General features: G+C 36.2%; 2 protein-coding genes across 3 annotated transcripts; one reads left to right on the top strand and one right to left on the bottom strand.

The window, feature by feature from the left end:
- The first annotated feature begins 422 nt into the window (after positions 1 to 422).
- Positions 423 to 7157, top strand: LOC132110467 (aspartate aminotransferase, cytoplasmic-like). Its single transcript, XM_059517096.1, has 9 exons — positions 423 to 668; positions 2979 to 3160; positions 3421 to 3544; positions 3714 to 3826; positions 5008 to 5112; positions 5447 to 5597; positions 5709 to 5874; positions 6273 to 6415; positions 6833 to 7157. Exons 1-9 carry the CDS (start codon positions 560 to 562, stop codon positions 6970 to 6972), a joined length of 1233 nt encoding a protein of 410 aa, XP_059373079.1. The 5' UTR covers positions 423 to 559; the 3' UTR covers positions 6973 to 7157.
- Positions 7158 to 10675: 3518 nt separating this feature from the next.
- LOC132110466 (metal transporter CNNM1-like) lies at positions 10676 to 26662 on the bottom strand. Of its 2 annotated transcripts, XM_059517094.1 has the most exons (10): positions 25070 to 26662; positions 19801 to 19944; positions 18922 to 19062; positions 18464 to 18633; positions 17645 to 17744; positions 16097 to 16242; positions 15199 to 15439; positions 13655 to 13759; positions 12488 to 12598; positions 10676 to 11409 (listed from the first exon to the last, which is right to left on the bottom strand). In XM_059517094.1, the coding sequence occupies exons 1-10, from the start codon at positions 26511 to 26513 to the stop codon at positions 11330 to 11332; spliced, it is 2682 nt and encodes an 893-aa protein (XP_059373077.1). In that variant the 5' UTR covers positions 26514 to 26662; the 3' UTR covers positions 10676 to 11329. The 2 variants fall into 2 exon arrangements, with proteins under 2 accessions (XP_059373077.1, XP_059373078.1); XM_059517095.1 differs by lacking the exon at positions 12488 to 12598 and having other exon boundaries at positions 25070 to 26660.
- Positions 26663 to 27969: the final 1307 nt, after the last annotated feature.

Raw genomic sequence — 27969 nt, 5'->3', positions numbered from 1 at the left:
CATCGAATTCAGTAGTGTTTTTGGTTGATATCTGGTGTAAGGTGAAAGTAGCTTGAGGTTTACTATCATCATTAAATTGAACTAAGTAGGATATTATGAAATTTCTGTTTTCATAAACGCACATAACACCCATAAATTACACAACATGATCCAGATAACTGTGTATGGAACTCAGATCAACTGTGTGGGTGTGAATGAAAACAACGCTGCCCATTGAAGCAAACATAGCCCGCCCACTCTACTTTCTCATTGGTCAGAAGGCACGTCGCTCTTACACGTTCGCGTTACCATTTGTCCCCGCAGTGCTGTCGAGCGCGTTCTTTGATGACGCAGCGGCTTGACATTTTTGTGCTAAAAGATGATTGGGTAATCTTCGTGTCGAACATATACTTCTGGGTTTCTATTGGTTAGTTTAGACACGCCTGTCCTCCATTGCTCAAATCTCGCATCTGAAGGTTAAAGTGTGTCTGTCTCATCACACAGCGCTTCAGTCCAGCGGTTCTTGCATATCACTCTCCCTGTCCTTGCTCATAATTTGTAGAAATATTAACACAATATCATGTCGATATTTGGTGAAGTCCCGCAGGCTGCTCCTGTCGCAGTGTTTAAACTGACAGCAGATTTCCGTGAAGATCAGAATCCCAGCAAGGTGAACCTGGGAGTCGGAGGTGAGAGATGTACAAGCATTTACATATCAGAGTATATGAATATGAATGTCAGTGTTTGTCAGTTTATGCATGCTTTGGCCATGTACACACAGTTATTCTCGATCTATGACAACAGTAGGCCTCTTATCGATAATAAGAATCGATCACTTGTGTCTGCTCTGCTTTACTCATTGCATTTAAACCTGTCTGTTTTAAAATTTGTTTTATTTATTATGGTGGTGACCACAGCACCTGATTACAGATCAGCAGTTAGTTTTCTGAAATCTAATAACATCACCAGTAACATGAGATTCTTCATATATAATTTGAAATTAAACTCTAAATCGCTTTAGACTATATGCAAATCATGCACACATTGAATTAAGTTTTTTTTTTTTCTTGAAGCTTTCATTCTTGTAATTGGTTTTGTAAGCGAATATAGACTTCTGAGTCTGAGTCTAAAGTACATTTGAACTCTTTTAATAATGTTTAAAAGGCATTAAATGCACAGTTAAAAAAAAAAAAAAAAAAAAAAAAAAAAAAAAAAATATATATATATATATATATATATATATATATACATATATATGTGTGTGTGTGTGTGTGTGTGTGTGTTTGGACACACTTAAAGAATAATGCTCAAATTTTTGTAATTGGTTCTGATAGAGTCAAGTCATAAAAATATTCATGTTAAAATGTTAACAAATCATATTATGTCTGACCTTTTTCAAAGTAGTTCTGCACAGTTTTGAGCTACATCCTGGGATGCTTTTAAGCAGTATTTAAAGAGCTCACATGTATGCTTCTTTAATTACTCTAAAATATAGTCAATGTATAATAAAGAATGAACTTATGTGTTCAAATGTTTAACTTGTGTTGTATCACATTAAACTGTACAGTTAGCTGACATTAAACTATGGACATCGCATTTAGCTCCAGAGGCATCTAGGGTTTCTAAATATACTTGAAGGATAAAGTTGCTCTCCCGGCACTAGTCGTTTCTATCAGAGACCAGGCCCTTGTGCAGTGCTGTTAGCTGGGGATGAATAGATTGTGTTATGTCAACAGTATTATTGTGCAGAAGCAGTCGTCACGTGTCATCTGTAGTTATTCCTGATTCCTCAGAGAGCGTGACCTTCGGAGGATTCAGGGAGGATCATCTTTATCTTCTTCTTTTCCTGAAACCCTACTGACACCATGACTCCTGAGGTTCTGAGACATAAGCAAAAGCTGAAAGTCACATCTCTAAATTTCCCTGAGTCATGATTGTGTGGACTGTTTTTAAACACTTCCTCCTGGCCTGTGGTCTTTTCTTCAGATTGAAACGACTATCCCTCTTGAACAACCCAGAACACTGATTTCATATGCCTTCTAAAGACATTTACTGTCTCTAACTACAGCTTGCCATGCTTCGGCAGAATGTGACAACAACATGCTTCAGAATATGCTTCTTTTCTAATATATTTTTGCTTAAAGGCTCATAATTATGCTAAACCAGATATGTTGCACCATAAATTGCTCATTGATCTAATATTTGATGCATTCAGACATGCAGATTTATTAAAATCATTGCTCTGCTTCACAATCTTTTGATTCCACAACTACAGGACATCATTTATTTGGATAAGTTTTGTTCTGTATTTGTGTAGAATTGTTCATTCTTGTATTGCATTAGGATATGAGCAGTACACGTTAGTGTCGAAAAAGCTAATTTTGCTCTTGGGGAAAAGTTCACAGATGAATCCTGATCATAGACAGCCCTGATAAAAAGGAACAATTCCACATAACAGATGTTGTGTAGATAGGAATTCAGGAAGCTGTAATGTACGCTATTCAAAAGTTTGGGGTGTGACTCTGTGATTACTGCATTACTGACTAACTGTAAAGCTTAGAAACACTGGAAAGCTGCTTTGACACAACCAGTATTGCATAAAGTACTATACAAATGGAAGTGACTTTACTTGACTTTTTTTTTTTAAAGAAGTCTGTCATGTTCATCAAGGCTGCATTTATTTTTATTAAAGATATAGTAAAAACAGTTTGTGAAATATTACAATTTGAAATAACTTACATTTTATTTAGATATATGTTAAAAAGCTGAATTTTCAGCAGCCATTACTCCAGTCTTCAGTGTGACATGATATTTTTGGCAATTTTTTTGATGAATAGAAAATTCAAAATTTAGTTCGAGATTTATTTGAAATAAAACAAAATATACATTTCTTTAAAAAAATTATTTGCACCAAACTTTTGAGTGGTAGTGTACAAATCAGAATTTTGCCTTTTTATTTTGTAGTCTGGTTTAAATGTTCATCCTCTTCCTCTCCTTAGCCTACAGGACAGAGGAATGCCAGCCCTGGGTTCTCCCTGTGGTAAGAAAAGTGGAGAAGATGATCGCTGATGACCATAGTTTGAACCACGAGTACCTGCCCATTCTAGGCCTGCCAGAGTTTCGCTCCAGTGCATCTAAGATTGCTCTGGGTGAAGACAGTTCAGCCATCAAGGACAAACGGGTCAGATGAGATGCTTAAAATCCTGTTTTGATCACCTATATCAAAAACAAATATAAAAAGTTTTTATTTATTTATAAAAAAATAATGCACAGCAGAATTTTCGGCATCATTACTCCAGTCTTCAGTGTCACATGATCCTACAGAAATCATTCCATTTTTGGATTTAGCAAAACGTTTATTTTAGACCTTGTTAACACATTTTGAACTGGTAGGCTATCATTCTAATGTAGAGGTTTTTGTTACTTTTTTTTGTATTGCAGGTTGGAGCTGTGCAGTGTTTAGGTGGCACTGGTGCTCTGAAGATCGGAGCCGAGTTTCTTCGCCGTTGGTACAATGGAACCGACAACACAAAAACTCCAGTTTATGTGTCTGCGCCAACATGGGGTGAGCATAAGATCGAATTACACTAAAATGTCATTCTAATATTTAATTGACTACAGTATAAAATCTGTAAAAATTTTGCCTCAAAAGAACTTAACTATTTTCATGCTGATGATAAGTTCAATAATTAACTTCTGTCAAATAATAAAACAGTTTGTGATCTTCATTCTAGAGAACCACAATGCTGTTTTCTCTAATGCTGGATTTGAGGACATCCGTCCATACAAATATTGGGATGCAGGGAAGCGTGGACTCGATCTGGAAGGTTTTCTGGGTGACCTCGAGGTAAGTAGCGATTTCTAAATGAAACAAGCTCTTTGTAGTTACATATAGGGATGCACCGGCCGATTTTTCCGGATGTGCGCCCGCGTGCACATACTACATTGTAATCATTCGCTATGTCATATGTGTGGAAGTATTTCGAAATCTGTGCGCAGGACACGGGCAGCCGTTCAGCAATGGAAGTGCAGAGCTTCATGTCTGAGGCACAGATAGCAGGAAGCGATCAGCCGTTGTTGTACTGGCGCACAAATAAAAGCCCCTTTTTCTGCATGCACTGAAGCTGCGCGAGCGTATACTGTACCGGTCCGCGCCCTGAACATGAGTAGACCGTGAAGAGATGTTCAGATCAACTTCTCACGTGTTGGATGAGAAACGAAACGGACTAAACTGTGACAAAACTGTGACAAAACTGAAATGTTTTTTTTTTTTTTTTTGTAAATTAGAACTTGCATACACGTTTAAAAAAGCCAGAAGTAAACGTCAGTTCTGCATTAGGATGATTTTTTTATTTTACCTTATAATGACATCGACTTAATTTGATTTAGAAATCACCTGCTGTAGCACACTGAAAAAAAGTGTTTCATTCATTCAATTAAAAAAATTTAGTGTAATGATTCACATCTATATTTTTTTACTTGAGACAATAGTTATTTATTTTTCATTGTCTCAAGTAAAAAAATATAGATGTGAATCATTACCCTATTTTTTTTAAATGGGACACTTTTATTTACTCTCAATGGTAAAGACCTTTTTTTTTATTTTAAAACCAAATTTAAAAACTAAAACAAATACTGAATGCTGATTAAGAAACCTCTTACTGAATGTGTGTTGTTTGGACTGTAGAACTATGCAAATATTGCCTTTCTTGTTTGTTGCTTAAAGAAAAAAAAAATTTGGAAATCTGTATCGGAATCGGCCAGTTTGCTTGTAAAAAATCGGTATCGGAATCGGCCATGAAAAATCATGATCGTGCATCCCTAGTTACATATTTATCAGTAATTGATAAATGTTATCTAAAAAGCTTTGATTGTGTGCAAAAACAAGTGTTGAGCTTGAAAGATTTTTTTTTTTCTGCTGGGCTCATTAAAAAAAAAAAAACCTTGTTTGATTTTTGGCCCTTTGAAATAAATGTTTGAACACCTCTGCTATATACAGTCCATTTGACACTATGTCTTTCCTGTCAGAGTGCACCTGATCACTCCATCTTTGTGCTGCATGCCTGCGCTCACAACCCCACCGGCACAGATCCCACCCAGGACCAGTGGAAGAAGATCGCTGATGTCATGAAGGTGAGACCATCACAACCACCCCACATCTGCTGACTAAGATTAGAACATTGAAGCCCTTGATACAAAAATAGATCCTAATTACATGTAATAAGACATTTAAGCACAATGTGCAGTTACAACCTACTGTTGTCTAAGTTTAAACCCTTTGCAGTTTTATAAATAGTGAGTTAACTATTGCATAATTATCTAAAGCCAACATGTATCGAAATTTTAGTTAGGAGTTATACAGGGCACAGAATGTTACTGAAAAGTTCATCAGTGGAGCTCTAAGTGCATTTTTGAATGGCAGAGATGTTGTTATCTGGCTTTTTTCTTCTCTCAACTCTCTCTTCAGCGAAAGAGTCTGTTTGCCTTCTTTGATTCAGCCTATCAGGGTTTCGCCTCAGGAAATTTAGATAAGGACGCCTGGGCTGTCCGCTACTTTGTGTCACAGGGTTTTGAATTGTTCTGTGCCCAGTCATTCTCAAAGAACTTCGGTCTGTACAGTAAGTGGTTCCAGCGGAGTTTATGTTAGTTGTTAGAGATTTCATTTTAATGCCTTGTACTGTGTCCTTGTTCAGAAGCATTTAATTGTAAAGAATAATCTGACTCCACAGATGAGAGAGTGGGGAACCTGACTGTTGTAGCCAAAGACCAAGACAATTTGAACCGTGTACTGTCTCAAATGGAGAAGATTGCTCGAGTCACCTGGTCCAACCCTCCGTCCCAGGGTGCACGTCTGGTTGCCATCACACTCAACACCCCTGAACTCTTTGCTGAATGGTAAATGCAGTTCAAATTAATCTAATTTCATGATTTTGGTTCAACAACGAAACATTGATGCATTCGATGATGTCCATTTTCCAAAAATTCTCATTAGTGTGTTAAAAAACTAATCTCCATTTCATCACTGTGATGCAAAAGATCAATTATATATTAAATTGTAAATTGTTTATAGTGTTTAGTGTACTGCCTTAAACTTATGATGATTTAAATTAAAAGCTGATGCATTTATACACATTGTTTTGTGCAAAAAAACTGTGCAAAAGGAAAGAATGTGGGATGGAATGTGACCTACACTTGTAGATGTGTTCTTGATTTATTTTGTGAGATTCACCAGTGTATATGTATGCTTTGTTTAAGGGTTGTTACTAGTCTGCCATTTTTCCATCTTTCTACAGGAAGGACAATGTGAAGACCATGGCAGACAGGGTCCTGCTCATGCGTGCTCAGCTGAAGGAAAAACTCAAAGCACTGGGAACTCCAGGAACCTGGGAGCACATCACTGAACAGATCGGCATGTTCAGCTTCACCGGACTCAACCGTAAGCATCTCCTTCTAGCGCTTTCACACTTCGTTCATCCAAGCGTCTCACCACTGGAAACATCTGTTCTAACACGGCAGTTACGAATGCTTTAGCTACTTTTCCTTACACATTACTGCAGCTGAAGATAAATAGTTGCCATGCTTTCAAATCTTTATTTAAAGCCTTTTAGGTTATAGACTTTAAAAGCGAGAGCAATAGTTAATGCTAATACTTAGAAAATAGTTCAGAGTTAGTACTGAGAAGATAGCTAGAGGGTAGAATTGTGAAAATAGAACTGAGAAAATAGTTAAAAGCTAGTACTGTGGAGATTGTTAAAAGCTGGCACTTTAATATTTAGTTAATAATACAGTGTGTGTTTCAAATTTACATAAAATGTCACTCAACCATTTCAAAATGTTGTTTTCTGTTTTACAGCTAAGCAGGTGGAGTACATGGTGAAAGAGAAGCACATTTATCTGATGGCGAGCGGGCGCATCAACATGTGTGGACTCACCACCAAGAACATCGACTATGTGGCCGAGTCCATTCATGAGGCTGTCACTACAGTCCAATAAGCACCTTTACCATACTTCCTTTTTGTGTGTGTGTGTGTGTGTGTTTGTGTTTCCACAGGAACATAGACATGCAGAGACACACACACACTGATGCACCCCTTCACTTGCCAGCTTTCTCGGTTTAATTTAGTCATCAGTATTTCAACATTCTGTTTTAACTTGTAATTATAAAGCAATGAAACCGTCCCAGAAAACAAAAAAAAACAAACAAAAACTATATATATATATATATATATATATATATATATATATATATGTATAGTTCACTTCATCCTATGACAATGTATAAAATATTATCCGTGGAGTTCATGCAAATCTTGTTTCTATGAATAAGCATTCTGTGGTGGGATTTACAGTCAACCATACATTAACATTGATTTCATTAACCTGAAGGTCCAGCTTGACTGATTTTATGTTATATATCTTTCATGCTCTTAGGTTAAATTCAAACAGGTTAGTGTGAATGAATCAGAGTTATAGTCAGCATTTGAGTTGAAATGGATGAAAACTAGCCTTTATTAAATTAACTTGTCGAATTTTATCACAGTGTGTCTGAAATTTCATTGTATTGAGTGCTGAACTGAAGGACAGTTCGCATGTTTCATGACTGATGGGGCTGTATTCTTAAAACATGCAAACAGAGACAACTTTAGAACTTGAATGAATGGGGGCATTAGATTTTGTTTCACTGTCTATTCCTGGTTGCTCTTACCTCAAATTAAATGGCTTGAAGAAACATTTTACCTTGAAAACTTATTGTGACTTGTTAAAACAATGGAAGAAGAAACCTGGTATTGTGGTCTGTGAAGAGGTGCATTTTGGGATATTGGATATCTGACAGCTGAAGGTGACTGAATTATACTAAAAAATGTGATTTGGGGGTTAAATATTCTTTTAAGCTTTTCGTGTTTGATGTTCTGGAAATTCTGGGTTGTGAAGAGCCCAGGCATTGATTTGCACTTTATTTTCTGGTGTCTTTTTTTATTCTGGTCCATCACTTTTACTGCTGTGTTTTTGTGTCCAGGCTCATTTTTGTGCACTGCAGGAACATTTAATGAATGTTCAGACATTAGTCTAAGTATACTACTCTCCCACCCAGCTTAGTCTCAAATGATCAGTCCTCCAGGAGTATGAAAACTCTTTGAGCACAAATGTACTAATTAAAGTGCATTGAAATAAATGACGTAAACTAGCATGTTTTCTGGTGTGTCTTATTGGCAAAAGTCACATGTCCAAGTGATAGTAAATTGACAGTATCATTCAGAAGAATGGGGTATTATTAAACAAATTAATACTCATTTTCAGTGTGGATGCATTAACTCATTTCAAAAGTGAAATTACATTGAATATATGTTTGCAGATTTTTTGGCACAAAACAAAAACTGAGAAATGAGACTTCAGTTCTTTTCAAAGTCTGTAAAGGTTTGAATATAACAGGGTTGGCACAAAAATAATTTTTTAAAGCTAAATCCATGGTGTATTGTTTTAAAATGTTTGATTTGTCAACTGCACATAGAGGGTGACTGGCACTGATAGAATTTACTCTATCTACAGTATTCATATATGCTTGTCAATTTTAAACTTACTGTGACAAGGTTTGTTTTTTCATCAGAACAGATTTGGAGAAATCTAGCATTAGATCACTTGTTCACCAATGGATGCTAGGCAGTGAATGGGTGCCATCAGAATGAGAGTCCAAACAGCTGATAAAAACATCACAATAATCCACAAGTAACCCACAAGACTCATCTATTAACATCTTGTGAAGTTGCATGTTTGTAAGAAGCAGATCAGTATCTGTTGTTCTGTTATCAAAATCCACCCTAATTTTTGTTTAGAACTGTCCTACCCCATTTTCACTTATAGACTCAGCTTGATCGGTGCATATTTCTCTGCTGATTAAGGATAGAGGACTTGTATTTTAACTGGAAGCCACAGTTTAAAGATAAAAACCCATTAAAGATGGATTTGTTTCTTACAAATCGGGTTTACTCTTCACAAGGCAACAACTGATGGACTGGAGTGTTGAATAATGTGTTGTTTTTATCAGCTGTTTAGACTCATTCTGATGGCACCCATTCACTGCAGAGAATCCATTGTTGATCAAGTAATGTATGATAAGCATATTCAAAGAACGTGTTCTGCCTCAAAATAACACCCAGAAAAGGTTATCATCCTGAAATAGTCCAGCAGTTGTTAAACATTAATGAACGTTACGTACTCATGTAATTGAAGTGAAATTTGTTGATATGAATCTAAAACATTCTCTTCCATAACAGGACTGAGAACTCAAATGTACCATAATAAACCTTTGACTTTTTATATTGCTTCGCAGTACTTGTTTACTGCAATTGAGCAAAAATGTTCAATGTTTTCTGAGACAAATTTGAAACAAATCTTAATTTATTGGGATGCCAGTGGTACTTTTCTTTCTGAAATACCACATCAAAACCTAATAGGACATTTGATAATCTCTTCTATTTGAGGTATTTTCAAATAGAAGTCTTTGTAAACTCTGTAGAAACATATATCCTTCGGCCGACTCACTGTACAGAGAGCGAAAGCTGGAGAGGATTTTCTAAATGTCTTTAGCAAGTACCCTCAGTTTAAGGCTTAAATATACACATGCTTAAATATACAGTGGATTTCTCATTTAAAGCAGCTGAGTCAATCGTGTATTTGTATGGAGGGGTTGAGCATCTATCACTCAGTCCACCCTGCAATGCAGCACCGTGACGTTAAAAAGTGCTGCCCCCCCCCCCCCCCCCCTTTCTTTCTTTCTTTCTTTCTCTCTGTCGGCATGTGCTCTCTGTACAGGGGTTTTAGCACACAGTATTGCACAACACAAAGTGCCCATGTGGCCTGAAAGCAAGCAGGCACATTCAATTCACTCCTGACCATCAAGATGCAATGCAACTTTATAAAAGGGGCTAGCTTGGTTATTGCTATTAAATATTAGGAATAAATATCAAGGGGAAAGAAACCAACATCCAGTGGTTTCCAGTCTAAGTTTTTTTATGCTTTCTGTATTTGACTTCCCGGTGGTGTGATAGATCACTGTTAGCATAGAGGCAAAAAGAGTCTTGTTTGTGGCCCCACAGTCTCTATATCACCAGTGTTTGCTGCATTCATGCAGGAGAGAGGTATTCACTTGACATACTCCGTAAAAACAACCTTTCATGCAAAACACATCCTAGGTATAATCCCCTGGCATAATGTAATCATGTGACCGGTTGTTGGCAGGGATGAGCTGATTGGTTAGTTTGTCATGATCATGGCATGCTGGGAAAGTCATGGCAGTGAACCAGTAATGGAAATGTGAGTGAGATTTTCAGTGTGCTGTAAATTACTAAAAGGGCTCAAATACAAAATACTATAGGCATGTTTTGGATATTGCTTATGAATTTTTCTCACACACACATAATATATTTATATCTGAGGTGACATTTAAGTATCAGTGCTTCAAGTTTGTTCAAGTTATGGCTTTGCGCATATCCTAACTTTTTATAATATTTTATACAATAAGCACAATGCTGTTCTAATAATAACAATAATAACACTGCTGTTCGAGAAAAGCATGCCGATATAATAAATATTATTTTTAAACAAATAAATCTAATGTCAAATACATGTGCTTGGACCATTAGCACTGGCATCTCAGACTATTTAAAGCTATGTAAATGTGGCCTAATATAGCTAGAAAATTATCTTTGTGCCTCTCAATGTGCAAAAATAAAAGCAAAATGATAAGAAATAAATATAAAATATTATTTTAAAAACAGAAAAAAAAAATAGAAAAAAGATTCTGACACCACTTGCCTAATATAGGTATTTCTTCTCTGTCAACACCTCAGCTATTCAACAGAATATGAATTAAATGGATCTGATCTGTCTCAAAGTGCTCTGATATCCTGATTGAGCTCCAGGCACAGCCTGACAAATACCTCTCACTTAATATGATATAAAAACACACAATAAACACTTTGTTTCTGGATAATTCTACTGAACGATGACCATACTAAAGGTTCTGCCCTCACATTGGTCAAACGGTTGACTTCAGGTCTCCAGGCTTGTGCTTGCTGGCTTTGCCCGGGGTCAGAGGTCAGAATGTCATTACCATAGTGACTGGAGATGACATCATCATAAACCTCCATCAAAACGGTAGTATATCAACGGTCAATTAAAGAGAAAACATGTCTTGCTGCATGTTGTAAATTTCTGGTTTGTTATATTTCTCAGGTTGTCCAGCCCGTTGCAATGCTGAAGGCAAGGTTTTCTGATGCTACATCTGTTGTGATGGTCGATTTCACATTAGTGGGAGAAGCAGGTGAGAGAGCAAAAACCCATTCAACGAATGCTAGGTCTTCACCTGTGATTGTTCAGGATTGTCTTCCAGAGGTTTATCTCCATCACGAGACTTCTTTCTTTTTTTGTTGCCTGGAGAATAGAAAGTAAAATGTGAAATCCCTAGTTTTGAAATGACATGAATTTTTTTTTTATATATATATAAAAAAAGCTGTCAACTGATGAATAAGTATCAATAAATTATGAAAATGTCTGATTGATGAATACTGTGATTTAGCAAACAGGGCATGTTTCTGACAGGTTTTTGTACCATTCAAAATTGAATTAAGAATGCCTTTAATATTTCAATGCAAGTCCCGAATTTGAAATAAATTTGGACTGAAACAGGATGCATAATTTGAATTTGAATTTAAGTAGAATTAAAATTTATATAATCTAAACAATTCTTAGTTGATTTTTTTAGAGCAAGCCTTGAATTTCTTTTTATTGGTAACTTGAAAAGGGTATATTTGGAATAAAAAAAATAAAATAGCATGTATTTTCTATGTATACACTGGAATTTAAATGAATATACGTGTAAATGTACAACTTTAACTGTAATCATGTTTGAAAAATTGTTAAAAAGGATTTTAAGGTTTTCAGACTTTCAAGATAGAATAAATAAAAAACTGACTGTAAAATAAATAAATGAATATATGATAATGATACTTATTGTTTTTTGTTTCTTTTTGTTTTGTTTCAAGGTTTTATATGTACATATGTTGAAAGTATATTGAAAACCCATTCAATTTTAACATTAAAAACATTTAGCTTTTATCAGACATTAAATTTTACTTTATAAGTTATGCGTTTGATTCCCAGTGAAGTATATAGTTTAAATTAAATTTGAGTTGCTGCACCTCCCACACATTTTTTAACAGCAGGTATGATTTCTTGATAAAAAGTTTTTCCACAAGCAACAAAGGCTGCAGACCCAGAAATATGTCCTACTTGCGTAAATCACAGTGTTCTGAGTGACTTGTCAATTTTTATTAAACAGATGTGTGGGCTGCAGTTTGCCTGGCTGCTAGGAAACAGATGGAGTTTGAAAATGCAGAATAAAAGCAGGTGTGTGTGTGTGTTTGTGCAGATGTAAACGCAGGTGTCCTGTCATTACGGGAGAGATTCACAAATTTGTGATTCAGTCAGGTGCTTGGCAGCTGATACACACTGAGTTTCCGAAGCAGTTTTTTCCCCAGGTTCTCATCCGAGCCACCCAGAGAGTGAGAGCTGATGAGCTGAGATGTAGACAGGTCTGGATCCATGGGTACGGCTGTAGAATCTGAAATAGATTGGACACACTATGACAATGGGCCATGATCACATGACAAACTGAGCTGAAGAGTCATTGGTTTGTCTCTTCTCTTCTCTTCTCTTCTCTTCTCTTCTCTTCTCTTCTCTTCTCTTCTCTTCTCTTCTCTTCTCTTCTCTTCTCTTCTCTTCTCTTCTCTTCTCTTCTCTTTTCTTCTCTTCTCTTCTCTTCTCTATACATCCAAACGTCACTGATTCTTGATTTTGTCATCCCTGTTAACCTCCAGTCATAACAAGCAGAGCTGAAATGGACAGTTCTAGTCTGATGTCAACATTCCTTTGCAGGTCGTATAAACAGAGCCTATACAGCTCATGCATTTCCTCTCCCTGCAGTCTGTCAAACGTCCCGTTCGCTGTCAAACAGCCACTCCAATGTTTGAAATTTGGGTGCATTTAGTCAGAGAACAGACCACCACCCTTCTTAAAGGGATAGTTCACAACACTTTGTCATTATTTACTCACCCTCAAGTCATTTTATAACCTGTGCACTGTTACTTTTTTCTGTTTAAGACAAACAGACACTGTTATTTTTAAAAATCTTGCGAAAGTATTGTAAAAGTAGTCCATACGATTATAGTATTAAAAATGATTCTGAAGCTCTGAAGTCATATGATAGCATTGTATGAGTTGAAAATAATATACATAGCATACACGGTATAAAAACAGATATATAGTCACTATGAGTAGTTTTAGTAAAAATAATAATAATAATAATAATGTTCTTCTAAAATTATCCATGGACAGCATCCAGGTTTGAAATGCCATGAGGCTGAATAAATATATATAATTTAAAATGTACAGATTTAAAATAATTTTTCTTTTTGGTGAACTATTCATTTTTGTATTTCAAAAGGACAGTTCCTGCAGTGATTTATGTTCACCCAATGCCCAGCTCCTTCTGTTGATTTTTACTTTCAGCAGCATTTAAATTCATTTTTGGACTTAACAAGGTAAACACTGTACTGTATATTGGTACATAAGATTATGTCATGGTTTGGCTTCAGAAATCATCCTTTAATTCACCCACCAGTTCCTTCTTTTCTCTCCACGTGATTGTCTCTTATATATGGGGTGTCATCCATACACAGGAACACAGAGTCACTGGGGCTCTTCTGTCCATCTGACTTACTTCCTACAGGGGGAGCCACAGAACCACAGTCAGCTGATCACACAGGAAATGCAAGACTATCTGATTACAAAGCAATGAGTAATCAAAGACATTTAAAGCTTTGAGTCCATGTCTTTTGATATAAAAATGAAATTGATTTGGCAAACACAATTTTCCGACCTGTGTTGACATTGAAACAGCATACTAACATACTACTTTTATGATTTCTGCCATATAAAGCTAGTATGCAATTCTCAATTCAGCCAAATTTCCTATTGAAACAGCAAGTTGGGGTGGGATGTATAGAAGACCTTTAAAGAAAAAAAATAAAATAAAATAACAATAATAAAACGGCCAGTAGCCTTTAATATTAACCAAAACCTGAGATTAACCACAGTTCTTACTGAGGATGAAAGTAATGAATTCTGGACTATTTCTAATTCTGCTGCTGTTTGATTGTCGTTATATCATTCAGTTGTGTCGCGGCATGTATAATTCAGACTGAAGAGATATTCTCATATTAATTGGACAAAAATAGAGCGAAACTATAGAACATTATTATTATGTTAAATTTCATCACATATATATATATATATATATATATATATATATACATACACACACAACATATATTATGAATATCTTATATGATTAGCATTTATAATATCATGTAAATTAAATTAAAAACATACATTCAATTATATTAAAGATTATGCAATATTCTTGATCTGTTTTTTAGTCCAGTTTTTATGAATACACTTGACCTCAAATAACTTCAAGCTAGCAAACTTGGACAAAGAGTCGAACCATTTTGATTTCGTGGAGATTTTAGTTTAAACTTTGATTGTGGAACTGCTGTCATATCTCAAGTTTCAATCAGTACTGCATGCAAAGTGTATTAAATTTTTACAGTATGGAATTTAAAATCAATGCAAACATTGATATGATAATGTTCAACAGTGTAATTTGATTAACCTGCATTCGATCCTGTGTATACTTTGGGACAGACTTCGTTAACTAAAGGAAACTCTATTTGGTTGTGTTTCGACATTTATAAGTTATTTCTAACTTAAGGATTAGATTTAAACCTTTTCACACAAAGTCTGATAGTTTTAGGTTGAGGATTTCACCAACATGCATTTATCTGCATCCTCGTCTTCCACAAAGATTAAAATGACTGACATTGATATGTTATAGTTATTATAAAACAACTCTTTTGGTGTTCCTCAATCAGTGGCTTGACAGCGCTGTTTTGCAATCACTCTCAACTTCAGAAAAGATCAGAAGCCTTTGGAGATGAGCTCAAATGGTCTGTAACATAAAGCTTTCTGACTGTTTCCTAACTCCTGAGGAAATCTACTTCAGTGCTTTCATGTCAAATTGTTTTAATATTTACCTGCTGCCTGAAAAATGACCAAGAGAACCCGAGAAACATGCTGTAAATGAGAAGTGAATGCACTCACGGACGATGCGGTTCCTCTCATTAAGGGTGCTGGTGCTGTCTGGCTGTCTGTAGAGGTGGCTGTGCTGGTGGAATCGGGTCAGACAGGGCCGTGGTTCTGTCAGAGGAAGGGCAATGCTGTTGGAACGCGTCTCAGGGATTGTCATTCTCTCCCCGGGCACTTGGCTGTCTGCGTCGGGTGTTTGTGGAGAGCTGTCCATGCGTGTAGCTGTCAGGGCGTTCTGATAATGGTTACGAGTGATCTGGAAAGAACGACACATTACAGTAAGCATCTTATATTGTTATATGATTTCTAACATATAGCATTAGAACATTTATGTTATTATTCACAGAAGCATTATTTAAAAAGTATTTGCTTTAGCATTTTGAAGCAAAACTAGAGCACACCGGAAATAAAATGTTGATAGGAATTTTTGGCTCCGCTTCACAAAAACTGGACCTGGGTCATATTTAAATTCAAAATCAATTATAAATAAAATAAAATAAACAAACAAACAAATAAATGTTGTTTGAAATTAATATTTATCAGAGGTGCCCAGTCTACTTAATAAGAAAGGCCAAAAATGAAATGGGCTTGTGGGGCCTGCAGGGCCAAAAGTAAATGTTGCATTATGTCTGACTATATAATATTAAAATGTAATGTTATTTAAATAACAATTTATTATTAATTTAATATAATTCACTTATATAGTTATATATATATATATATATATATATATATATATATATATATATATATATAGATTTACAGTATAGAGAATTTAGGTTAAAAACTTTAATGACCAATAGTTTTCTCGAATTTTCCCCTCCTCCAGCTGTCAGAAAAACAGTATTTCTCTCTCTCTCTCTCTTTCTCTCTCTCTCTCTCTCTCTCTCTCTCTCATAATAGTTAAATTTACCTTAATGATCTGTAGGTCTGTGAGCTGGCGAACTGAATAGTCTGGTAAATACGGTCCTCCGCTGATGCTCAGTTGACCCAGACTGCCTACATGAATTGTAGTATCCGAATGATTGAGACCGCTGCTCTGGGACGGTGATCTGTGGACTGAATCACACCAGTAGAAGTCAATCAGCTGAATATTGCTTTAATTATTGCCAGAGATATTTACTTTTTCTTTCCTCAGGCTATTGAGAGTCTACGTATACTGATATGTTGAGATAGACTAAAAATTTCTGCCAAATGTACACAACTTGGTTGGACTTGTTCAACTGCAAAAGTGACCTCTTAATGATTTTTTTTTTTTTAAATGTCTAAAATCCTTGAACCAAAATATTTTTTACTTATGTAGAAATAGTTTCACGTATTTATGCTAGTGCAGACATTATTTAAGATTTATTTTTAGATGGTAATATAATTTTTTTAAGGTATACATCTTTTTAATGAGAACAATAACAACCTAAGTGTGCTTTTAAAATGTATATAAAAAAAGAATTGGGCTTTTAATAAATATCTAAAAATCCTTGAACTAAAATTGGTGTACTTGAAAACACTGCATACGACACTGTGATTTGTTTCGAAACATTGTATCCTGAATTTAGGTTTATTTTGTTTTTTGTTCTGTATGTTTGGCTGATTTTTTACTCTTTTTATCATTTGGTTTTTTAATGTTTGTGCATAAAAGATTTGAAACATTTAAGACAAAATGTTCTCCTATTAAAGATACATTCTCTGGAAAGAAGCCTATATTATCTACATCAATACAATATATTGCTTCTCAAAGTAAATCTATTTTTTTCAGTGGATTTTTTGACATTTTAACTTGTAAAATTTGGCAAAAATACATGTTAAAAATAGGACATGCAGTGCTGAACAGTGGAAAAACCTTTTAGTGGTGTTGTGTGTTACGAGAGAAAAAAACCATATGCCATTCACAGAATCTCTCTGTGTCCATGTAGATGTCATGTCTCTTTAGTAGATGCTGAGGTCCTGGATGGAGTATACCTGTTTGTATCTGTGCTGTGGCTTTTCTTTATGTCTTTATATCATTAAGAGATGCAGAGAAAACCATCACTAGAGAGATAGACTATGACACAGACACTTGGCTTACATTTAACACACTTTCATTCTGAATTAATCTCTTCAACTAGGGCTAAAGGTTCAATCCTTTAAGTTATTTTTGCATTTTTGTTAAGATAAGCTTATGAGATTTTAGCATGCCATTTTGCCTGAGTGGGCAGACAGAGTTTCTCACCCACTGTAATTACCCGACTCTACTCTCCTAAGATTTACATAGCCGCTCTATCTAGATTTGCTGCCTTAATTATTTCTGGAGCACGTTAAGAGGGGTCAGTTATACACCACGCTCAATGCCTCTCAGAGTTTTCAATTGCTTGTTAAAAAATTTTACTGCAGGAAAACTGAGATATTCTGGAAAGTTTATTTATTTAATGAGGCTCTGTTCACCTCCAGTGATGAATTCTGACAAAGATTAAAGCAGCAAACAAACCTGTGGGAAGGATGGTCATGATAGCATGTAAGCCATAGTATGTGAACGGCCCGTTTTCAAACTTAAGTCCCTCTTTACCGATCTCTACCTCCACTCGACCCTGCAGCCAGAGAGAGATGGTTCAGACATTTTTTATTGTTGAGTGCTTTGAAATCAAGTTTTCAATTATGAAAACTTCGAAAATTAAAACATTTCTCCACTTACAGTGTGCTCCAATAGTGAAAATGCTTTTATTTTGCCTTTAATGTAATATAATTTTGTCGTAACTTTTCTACAGGTTTTTATTATTATTTATTTTTTTATTATTAAATACAATTATTTGTTTTCCTTTAGTTTGCAATAATGAAAAATAAGGAAAATTACATTTCTGTTCATACAATTGGTTGCAAAAAAAAAAGGCTTTTATTTTTGTATTTCATGAATGTAATATTATTTTGTCATAAATTAACGGATTAGCATAACAGTTTGGACAAATATATTTGTAAATATTAATGTTTCTAGTATTTAATAAAATCATTTATTTTGCTCAGTTCACAATTATTAAAACTGCAGAATATAGTATATGGAGTCCAATAGCAATAATGTCATATGTCATAAATTAAATTATCTGCATTACAGTTTGAACAAATATATATATAAATATATATATATATATATATATATATATATATATATATATATATATATATATATATATATATATATACTATATACATTATATACATTTCAGAATATATTTGTATTTCCTTTTAATGAATTTCAGAATATATTTATTTATAATGAATATCAGAATGTCTTTTCAAACTTGTAGTACTTTACCTGCAGTATGAGGATGAAATAATCCACAGGTTTGTTGCGCTGGAAGAGGTAGTGCTTTGGCGATTGCTTGTTTTTCTCATTAAACTTGAGTTCCTGCACCACACTCGGGTGCTTTATCAATCGCAGGAGGATCTTCTCTGAGAGGTGCGTCGACTTAAAAGGCTCTACTTCTATCGACAGAAAGGCAATGGAGAGAAACAAATTAATAATATTGACAATGCACCAAAATTCTGATCCTTCATCATTTGACGATGATTTGCAATGCTGCACAAAGTGAGTAGATACATTAGAATGTCAAATGTGAACACATCATTTGTCTTGAAATGTATGTGCTTTGAACCTAAAACAATTTTCAGCTTCTTAAATCTTCAAATTCTATTGATCCCAAACTGTCTGAATTGATCATTAACAGGACTGATATATTTTGAGACTCACCCACAATTGTGAAGTGAGATTACCTGTTGCTAGAAAGCGATGTGTTGCAAGCAGAAGCTGTGGTGAAACTTTGACCTTCATTTCATTCTCTGACAGTTTAAATATGGAGAAGTCTTGCTGTTTCCTCTCATGGTGAGATACTCGTCTCTTTGTACGGTTATCAGCTGCCACAAAAGAAAACTGCAATATTTAATTCAAGGCAATTTATACATAACTGTATTGTTTTTTTTGTTGTATTTAAACTAAAACACATTTTAAGTATGGTTATTGCAGGACATATAAGTTGGATCACAATTATTATTATTTTTTCTGCTTCTAATATGTTACTATTATTGGCAATTTAATTTCAGGTTCCCATTATGACAACTTACCCCACTTTGGAGCAATCAGGATATGTTTTCACAAAAGGTCAAGCTGGCATTCATAACTATTACTTCTTTCCTTGGCAGAAAATGTAAATAATGAGCAATGTGTTTTTTTTTTTTGGCAAGACGTTAAGGTAAATGTGATTTACTTTTCAAGCTAACTTACAAATTAATCACAGTAAAAGGTGTAACAACAATTAGTACTGTAAATCATGGTAAAAAATGAATTGATAATAGCAGAGTAACACACAGAGTTCTGGAACCCAATTAGTTTGATAATTATTTGCAACAGAGTCACAGTGTTATTGACTATGCATGAGGAAGGGCAGGTTTTCACTCAAACGAACACTCTGTTAAGGCTGTGTGGAGGAAATATTCCACTAATAATGCACCACTGGACTGATTTTATAACTTTTAGGTGTTTTGAATGTTAATCTGAAGCTTAATTATTGAAAGATGAGAAGACAGAAATGCAAATGAGGCCTAAGATTAACATGATGGCACCAGATTTAAGGAACAGAAATATTAAACACCTACTGTAGAGGTCCGTTTCATCCACAATCTCAGACTTGATGATTTCCTCAATGACGTCTTCCAGAGTGATGATGCCCATGACTTCGTAGAAAGGATCTCCTTCTCCTTCATTATTGACCCTCTGCACGATAGCCAAATGAGATTTCCCTTTACAGTGCCAAAGGAAGACATAGGATCACCATTGCAGGATATGAAATCGACATTTAATTTTATACTCATAATCTGCATCCTCATTTGTGTAAAGTATATTAAAGCCAACTTAACAAAACTGCAGTGCTGTTAAATCAATCCATGAAATTATTAGTCAAAGTGTGCAAAATCAATAGTCACACAACTTTAGTAAATGAAGCCCTGTAAATCTATTTAACTCCCCTGATACCTTCGTATCTGATTTCTGTGGCAGAGTCTTTCGCATTGCTGAACTGATTTGACACATGACATAAAGAGTGCTTGAAATGAAGGCTCATGAAGAGATTAACTATGACAGTTCTAAAGATTCAGACCTGACCTTATGTAAAGAGAGCTGAGTGATTATGCAATGGGGTTTGGGAAGCCCTGTGGCTCTGATGATGAAGCTAAGCATTCTAAAAACTGTTGAAATATGCGATTTCTGAGTATTTTTTTTCCTGACTAGTTCATGTTCCCCCTTATTATTAAATAATCATGATGCTCAAATATGTGTTATATTATGCAGAATCAAATGTTTTGTATTTATACACTAACATTCAATCAAGGCATTCTGAGAAAAAAATGATATAATGGTTCCTACAAAAATGTTAAGCAGCACAACTGTTTTCAATATTGATAATAATAAGAAATCTTTTTTGAGCAGCAAATTAGCATATTAAAATTATTTCTGAAAGATCTTGGGACACTGAAGACTGGAGTAATGATGCTGAAATTCAGCTTTACCATCACACACATATTTCTATTGTAAAATCTATTAAAATAAAAAAATAAAAAACAATTATTGTGAATTTTAATAATATTTCACAATATTAAGGTTTTTACTGTATTTTTATATTTTATTTATTAATATGTGTGTGCGTATATGTTGTGAGGTCAGATGCTTTTACATATTAACAATGGCTATTAAATATTTCCCCAGAGCCTTCTGAGGAATCCCACCATTAGAAACGAACAGTTGAAGCCTGGTCATTTGGTCATTTCAACAGATTGTTTTATAAATCTCTTATAATGTAATGCAGCTTTGCCAAAAGGTCTGTTATTGAAATATGGGGCTGCTAAATCTATATTGGCACCAACAGCAAACCAGCAGCTTGTTGCGGCAGCAAAGCTTGATCTCATTTCACATGCAAAGAGGGCACTTACATTGGAATCTTAAAGGTACAGCAGCAAAAACAACAACAACAACAACAAACCTTTACAAAAAAACACCTTTTTAAAAAGTTCATATTATGAAGCATGATTAGTGTTGCTTATACAATATTGTTCTGAATTCCCAAACAGAAGCTCTTTGCAAGGGAACAAACAGAACATCCAAGCTAGCATTTATGTTAATCATCAGTCAGCCAGATTTGGAATATCATTTCAGGCAGAGAGGATTAAATATATAATCCTCAACCTTTGTATAGAGAGAACCTAAGTGACAGAAGTGTCTGTCACACTGTAGTTTCCATGGTAGCGGCACACGCTGAGTGAAGAATTCCGCAGGAGTGAGGTAGAGAGCAAGAGGAATGCAGCACTCTGCATGATCCACCTCAAAGCTGATGTTCAGGGAACTGCACTAAATCACTGCGCTATTGTATAACCCACGCACACATGCACGCGAACCAGGGGGTCTAAGCTCACGTGGATGTCCATGCAATTCCTTCAGCTGCTGTGCCAGCAAATTTACTCGTTAAAAGCTGGCACTATACTCTACTAATGTGATGCATGGCAGAGCAGTATGGAGGGAAGTGCTAAATAAAGCACAGTGTGTGGCTAAAAATGGGAAGAAAACACAGAAGATCTGTTGGAGGAAATGGCTGACTGATTTCTAAATAGAATCCAATAGCACAGTTTGTCCTAAAACAATGCATATGCAAATAAATGATTTTCTATGTTAATTGCTTTTATTTTTATTTATTTTAAAGATTTTGATGCTTGCATTTGACCTCCATTTGAGCTTAAAGGGAAAGTTCACCCAATTGTAAGTTTAAGTAAATTTAAATTCAAGCAAGTTTAAGTTCTGCCATCATTTATTCTCCCTCATGTTGTTCCATAACTGCACAAATTTCTTTTCTTCTACTGAACACAAGAAAAATATATATATATTTTGAAGAATTTCAGTTTATGCACCCCACTGATTTCCATACTGCCCCCCCCCCCCCCCATATATGGAAGTCAGTGGGAACCATCAACTGTTTAATTACCAACATTCTTTAAAATATAATCATTTGTGTTCCACAGAAGAAAGAAACTGATAGGTTTGGTACAGCTTGAAGGTGAGTAAAAGTTTATGATGACAGAATTTAAATTTGTTGGGTGGACTATCCCTTTAGTTATTTACTTTTTTTGAAGTGTTTTGAAATTGTAAAGTCTGATTATCCATGAATACAGTTTGATGAGGGATAGGAGTTATGTAGCGATTGATCCAAAATTTGAGGGCTCGTACACTTTAAGGGCCAAGCACTAAAGGTATGTAGGCACCTATTTTATTATTATTATTTAGTTTTCTTCAGCAGAGTCTATGGCAATCCCTATAAGATTTTAGTGCCACCAGCAGTTCACAATGTCACATACATTTTAGCTCATAATTTATGAACTGAATAAAAACTAAATTCTCTATTTTCATTCCATGGAAAAGTTCCAATTACTGCCCAACAAGGTTTTTGGCATTTGTTTGCACCCCCCCCCCCCCTTCTATCTAGGGGGGAAAGCAAATGATTTGCTTTTTAGCAAAGCAAATGATTTTCAGACAAACTCTAAGCCATTTTTTAGCACCATTTTCTGCATAAATCCCAATGGAATTATTAGCAAACAACAATAGGCATGCCATGTTATTATTAATGTTATTGGTCCTTTTAAAATGTGTTTTTATGGGCGTTTTGCCTTTATAAGACAGAACTGCAGAGCTAGAAGAGGAAACAATAAAGAGAAGTATTGGAGGCTGCCAAACAAATCATGATCAGTCAGATTCTGTGTGATTTCTTGTTTCTAAATTTATCACACAGCTTACACTCTGCCTATGTTTGAATATGTTTGATGTTTTAAAGGGAGAGTAGACCCAAATATAATAATTCACAAAAGACTATAAAAAATAAAAAATAAAAATAAAAATAATAATAATAATATACTTTTTTTTTCTTTTTTTTTTACTCATACAATGAATGACAGTGAAGTCAAAAACATTATGAAATTCTCATTTTCAGTCCAGGGAGCAAATAAAGAAATACAGTTTTGGAGAAATAATTTTACTTTTGGGGTGAACTGGGTGCAAGTAGCAGATTGTGTCACGGTTGTTTTAAATGTAGGATATTTCTTTTATTTGTTATGCACTGAAAAGAATCATACTATTGTTTTTTTTTAGAATAGATATATTTTGACAGTTTTACCACTTCAGTAAACCGCTTCCAGCTTTAACTTCTTCAGGAGAAAAAGGTCATTTATTCAGTTTCACCTTTACCTGCAGTTCAGCACCTGTCTTACTTCACTGAGTGGAGAGGGAAAGGTTGAGCCTGCATATTTCATAATTCCTGCTGTAATTTGTTCACTGGAGGCAGAAGCTTCAAAGAGTGACAGGCTGGGTGCTCACAGTGTGAGGAAGCAGATCCTCTTCTCTCTCACTCTGCTCTTTTTGTCCATATGGTCCCAAGCTGAGACAATGATTGGACCAAAAGGTCACTGCTGCAACTAATCTACCCTGATGTTTCTATACAGACAAGCACTTGGATTTAAAGGGACAGTTCACCCAAAATTGATACTACATCATTTACTCAATCTTATGTCAAAAAAAAATAAATAAATAAAAAATACTGTAACAACATGCATGTATTACATCCTTTACAGCTCCATTTTAATGGAAAAATACTGTAATAAAAATTTCTGAAAATTTTAAGCAATCCAATAGGTAAACTTTGACCTAAGTTTTTGTGTGGTGGAAAATAAATTCAAGTTTTGCACAAAGATTAAACTCAATACAGGGTTGCCTATGTGCCTGTGTCAGTCCATGTTGAACATCCTATTTTTGGTCTGGATGTTGCTTAAACTGCCCTGGATTCCTACGGCGGTTATGGAACTGATACTGTTGATGATCCCTTTACTAAATCTATTGCGTACGAACATTTTTTGCCCTGTGGGGAAGGTAAATCTGGTAAATCTTGTACCCTGTGAGAGCAGTACATCTGACAGGTTACTGCATTACGGCTGAATTATGGCACTCGGCACCCTGCTGCTGCTCTGTAGCTTTGACTCTATGCCTTTGCAGAAAACACCATCAATCTCAAGAAGATATTATTACATAATTTGCACTGTGATGCAGTAAAGGCCAAAGTCACATACCAGGCATCAGAACACATCACATCAATGTCTAGACTTTTATGCAGGGCAGGATCAAGAGGAAATGGTATTCAGCCCTGCATTCCACACAGGTCAGTGCTTGGCATGAGTAATTTATGGATTTTCAGTTAAAGGCGTGTCAAAATATGACTAATAGAACTCTTGTGGTGAACAGTAAGTAATGATGACAGAATGAAAACGGTTGCCATGGGAACAAATTTAAATTATTCAAGTCACCCAGCTTCTAGTCTGTCTGCAGATGTCAGCTAAAGTAAAGATGAGGCTGACACTAAATGTGCAATGTATGATTGTTATAACATTAGAACACTACATTTTTTGTATTATCATATGTTATAGTCAACATAGCCAGAAGGCAATGCATCACTTTAAACATCTACGATTTAACCAGTATTTTCATTTAGAATTCCATTATATTAAAGTACAGTCACTGAACTATATTCTTAAAGGGACAACTCACCCACAAATGAAAAATTTCATCATATACTCGCCTCCATGCACATCTACATATTTTGAAATGTCTTTGTAGTGTTTTTTTTTATCCATACAAATTAAAGTTAATGAAGTCCAATTTTTTATTAACATGATATTAAAATATATTTTTGTTACAGAGAAGAAGAAAAAATAAATGCATACAGGTTTGGAAACGAAATGAGGGTGAGAAATTATTTTTGTGTGATCCTTTTCGCACTGATTTCCTCTCATTCTCTATCATTTGTTGTAACTCTGCACAACTGTCCTACAAACATCTTACCTTTCTTGAATTGCTCCAGCATTGCATCCAGTTTGGTGTCGTTAAAGACACAGTGCAGCGGGTGCTTGTAGAACTGAGTGATGGTTTTTAACGGCGTGCAGTCATCTGGGTCAACAAAGGCCAGATCTTTGACGAAAAGTATATCGACAATATTAGACCGTTCGTTCTCGAACACAGGAATGCGAGTGTATCCGCTCTGCATTACATCTGACATGGTGTAGAAGTCCAGGATGGCATCCGAGGCCAGCATGAAGCAGTCATTGAGAGGGGTCAGCACATCTTCCACCGTTTTGCTCCTGAGTTCCAGAGCTCCCTGGATGATGTTCAGCTCCTCTTTCACCAGGTCATGATACGGGTCGGTAACTCTCAGCATAGCCAGCAACTTCTCACGGGTGTAGAAGTTGCTGATTTCCTGGTGCAGCATATTGTCTAGAAGTTTGCTGATAGGATATGTAATGGGGAAAGTAAGCAGCATCAGCATCTTGGTTAACCATGCGGTCTTGGACGCGATAGCCAGCCCGTGTCTAGAAGCAACGGAGTGCGGCAGGATCTCTCCGATGAAGAAGATGAGAAAAGTGCACGCCGCGGTGGAGACGGGCGTTGCTCCGAGGATCTGGCACATCCAGACCACCAGGAAAGTGTTGGTAAGCACGTTGCACAGCACCAAGGTGCACAGGACGTAGTTGCCGTGTTTGCGCACCGACTCAATCTTGTGCGCGTACTTTTGCTCCTTGCCCGTGCCGCTGTTCTGCAACACTTTGAGCTCCACCGGGTCCAGCGCTAGCATACTGATCACCAGCCCGCTGAAGAGCGCGGAAAGCGCCAGTAGAAACACCGACAGTCCTGCCTGCAGCCACCCTTCCGTATGCGGCGGCCGCTCCACTACCGCTAGCCAGAAGTCGCGCGTCCGGTAGTGCTCCCATTTGATCCCGTCAAAGGCGCACATGGAGTAATACTTGATGTTCTCTCCTCTCCGCAGGTCTTTGGCGAGCAGCTCTACGAGGATGGAGTTCTGGCTGGAGGCTGACTTAAAAGACCCGATGAGCTCTATATCAGAGCTCCTGGCGCTTTCCTCCACGCACAAGTTGCGTTTGGGATGCACCTGCCCCTCTCTGCCCGGCTCCGGTTCTTCTATGAAAGCGATCCACGGCGCGGCTGTGCCGCCGGAGCTGCTGACGCTCCGGTTGTGCCTCTGCGGAGATGCTGCATAGTACACGCGTAACATGAACCGCGTTCCCTCGGTGGCCTTCAGCAGCCCGTCCTGCACAGATAGATCTCCTCCTGTGTCCTCCGGTCGGAAGCCCAGCAGCCCGTGGCTCGGTGTGGTGATAACGAAGACGATCAGGAGGAGCAGGGGCAGGATGCGTGGTAAGGGGATGCGGTGCGGGAGGAGAGCATCCGCAGCATCCGCAGCCATGATGCTGAGTGGTTTGTAGAAGGACATTGGCGAGCGGGATCACGTGGAGATGACACACACCCACGGACACATACATCGGCTCTGTTTGCAGAGTCAGTGTAACAGCTGGAGTCTCATGTAAATAAAATGACACCGCAGTGACGTCATGACGCTTTGCAGGGCTGCGATACTGTAAGGAGCAGGCAGGAAATGCATGGACTATCCTCCAGAAAAACCCAGCCAGAGATGATGTGATACGATTTATTTTACCATTGTAAACCCAAGAAGTCAGTGGACAGATATATAAACATAAATATTTTTTTTAAAATGGCATTTCTTAAATTAATAATTAAGGTGTAATATAATGTAAAATGGTTTAAATGATTAGATGGGGGTGGGGGGTTAGGGTTGGGGTCTCTGGGCTTGCATGTGAAGACTGAAATCAAATGGTTTAATTAAACTAGCAAAATATCAGATGTCTGAATTTTACTGAATCACAAATTTTGCATGTATAAAAGTACATTATATATTATTATTAGTAGTTGTGGTAGTAGTATTAATCTTTATATTTAAGTGAATGCCATGCAATATTTGTCCTTGATGGGGTAAGGCAACGCACTTGTCTTGAGATTCAATGTGGACAGCAAATAAATAATTTCATAGTACAGGGAAACTTGTTTTCCTCACTGTGCACATGACAATAAACTATTTGAATCCTTGAGTCCTTTTTCTGTGGAATAAAACTTAACGAGTCATAACGAATCATCACCACAAGGTGGCACTACATAACAATTTGCATTGACTTTAATAACTGCTTGATGGAAACTTTTAGACGTTATTTGTTCTATTTGACTAATGAAATAAAATGTAAAATTGTAATTACGCAAACACCTTCATAAATAGTGGCATTATGTACTACATATATGTATAAGATATTTACAAATGTCTCCTGGTTGTTGTTGTTTTTTTGTTGTTGCCTGTGGTGGCTCTACAAATAAAAGACATATAAACACACAAAACCGACTAGGAAGACCGTAATAGTTCAGTTTGTATATATTAAACATCTATAAGATAATCGTTAGTTAAATCATATTTTATAACACAAACTTTACCTATTTGCATTTCCAGTCGTTTTAGTTCCCAAAAGCAAGAAGCTCGTTCTGTGGGGTTTTTGTTAGATAAATAATTTCGGAAAAAATAAAATATAAATAAAAATAAAAAACTCCATTAGTCAACAGCAGGGTGAAACGCAGGGTGAAACCAATAAGTTGCGGTCTCATAAACACTCAGGTTTATCTCCTGGGTGTTTGGAGCTAGGCCTCAAGCAGACAGCCAGTGGCACATATGATGGAGAACACCATTCTGACAGTTTATGGGTAAGGAGATAAAACTAAGAAAAAGAAGAATTTGGAGATGTTCGGCTGTGTGTGCTAACCACTTTCGTCTGCTCAGCATCACTCGCTTCCACCTCGTAAATCAGAGACAAATATGTGGATTTTTTTCT

The sequence above is a fragment of the Carassius carassius genome, chromosome 30 (genome assembly GCF_963082965.1).
Source record: "Carassius carassius chromosome 30, fCarCar2.1, whole genome shotgun sequence".
Classification (NCBI taxonomy): domain Eukaryota; kingdom Metazoa; phylum Chordata; class Actinopteri; order Cypriniformes; family Cyprinidae; genus Carassius; species Carassius carassius.
This window is presented reverse-complemented; position numbering and strand designations above follow the sequence as displayed.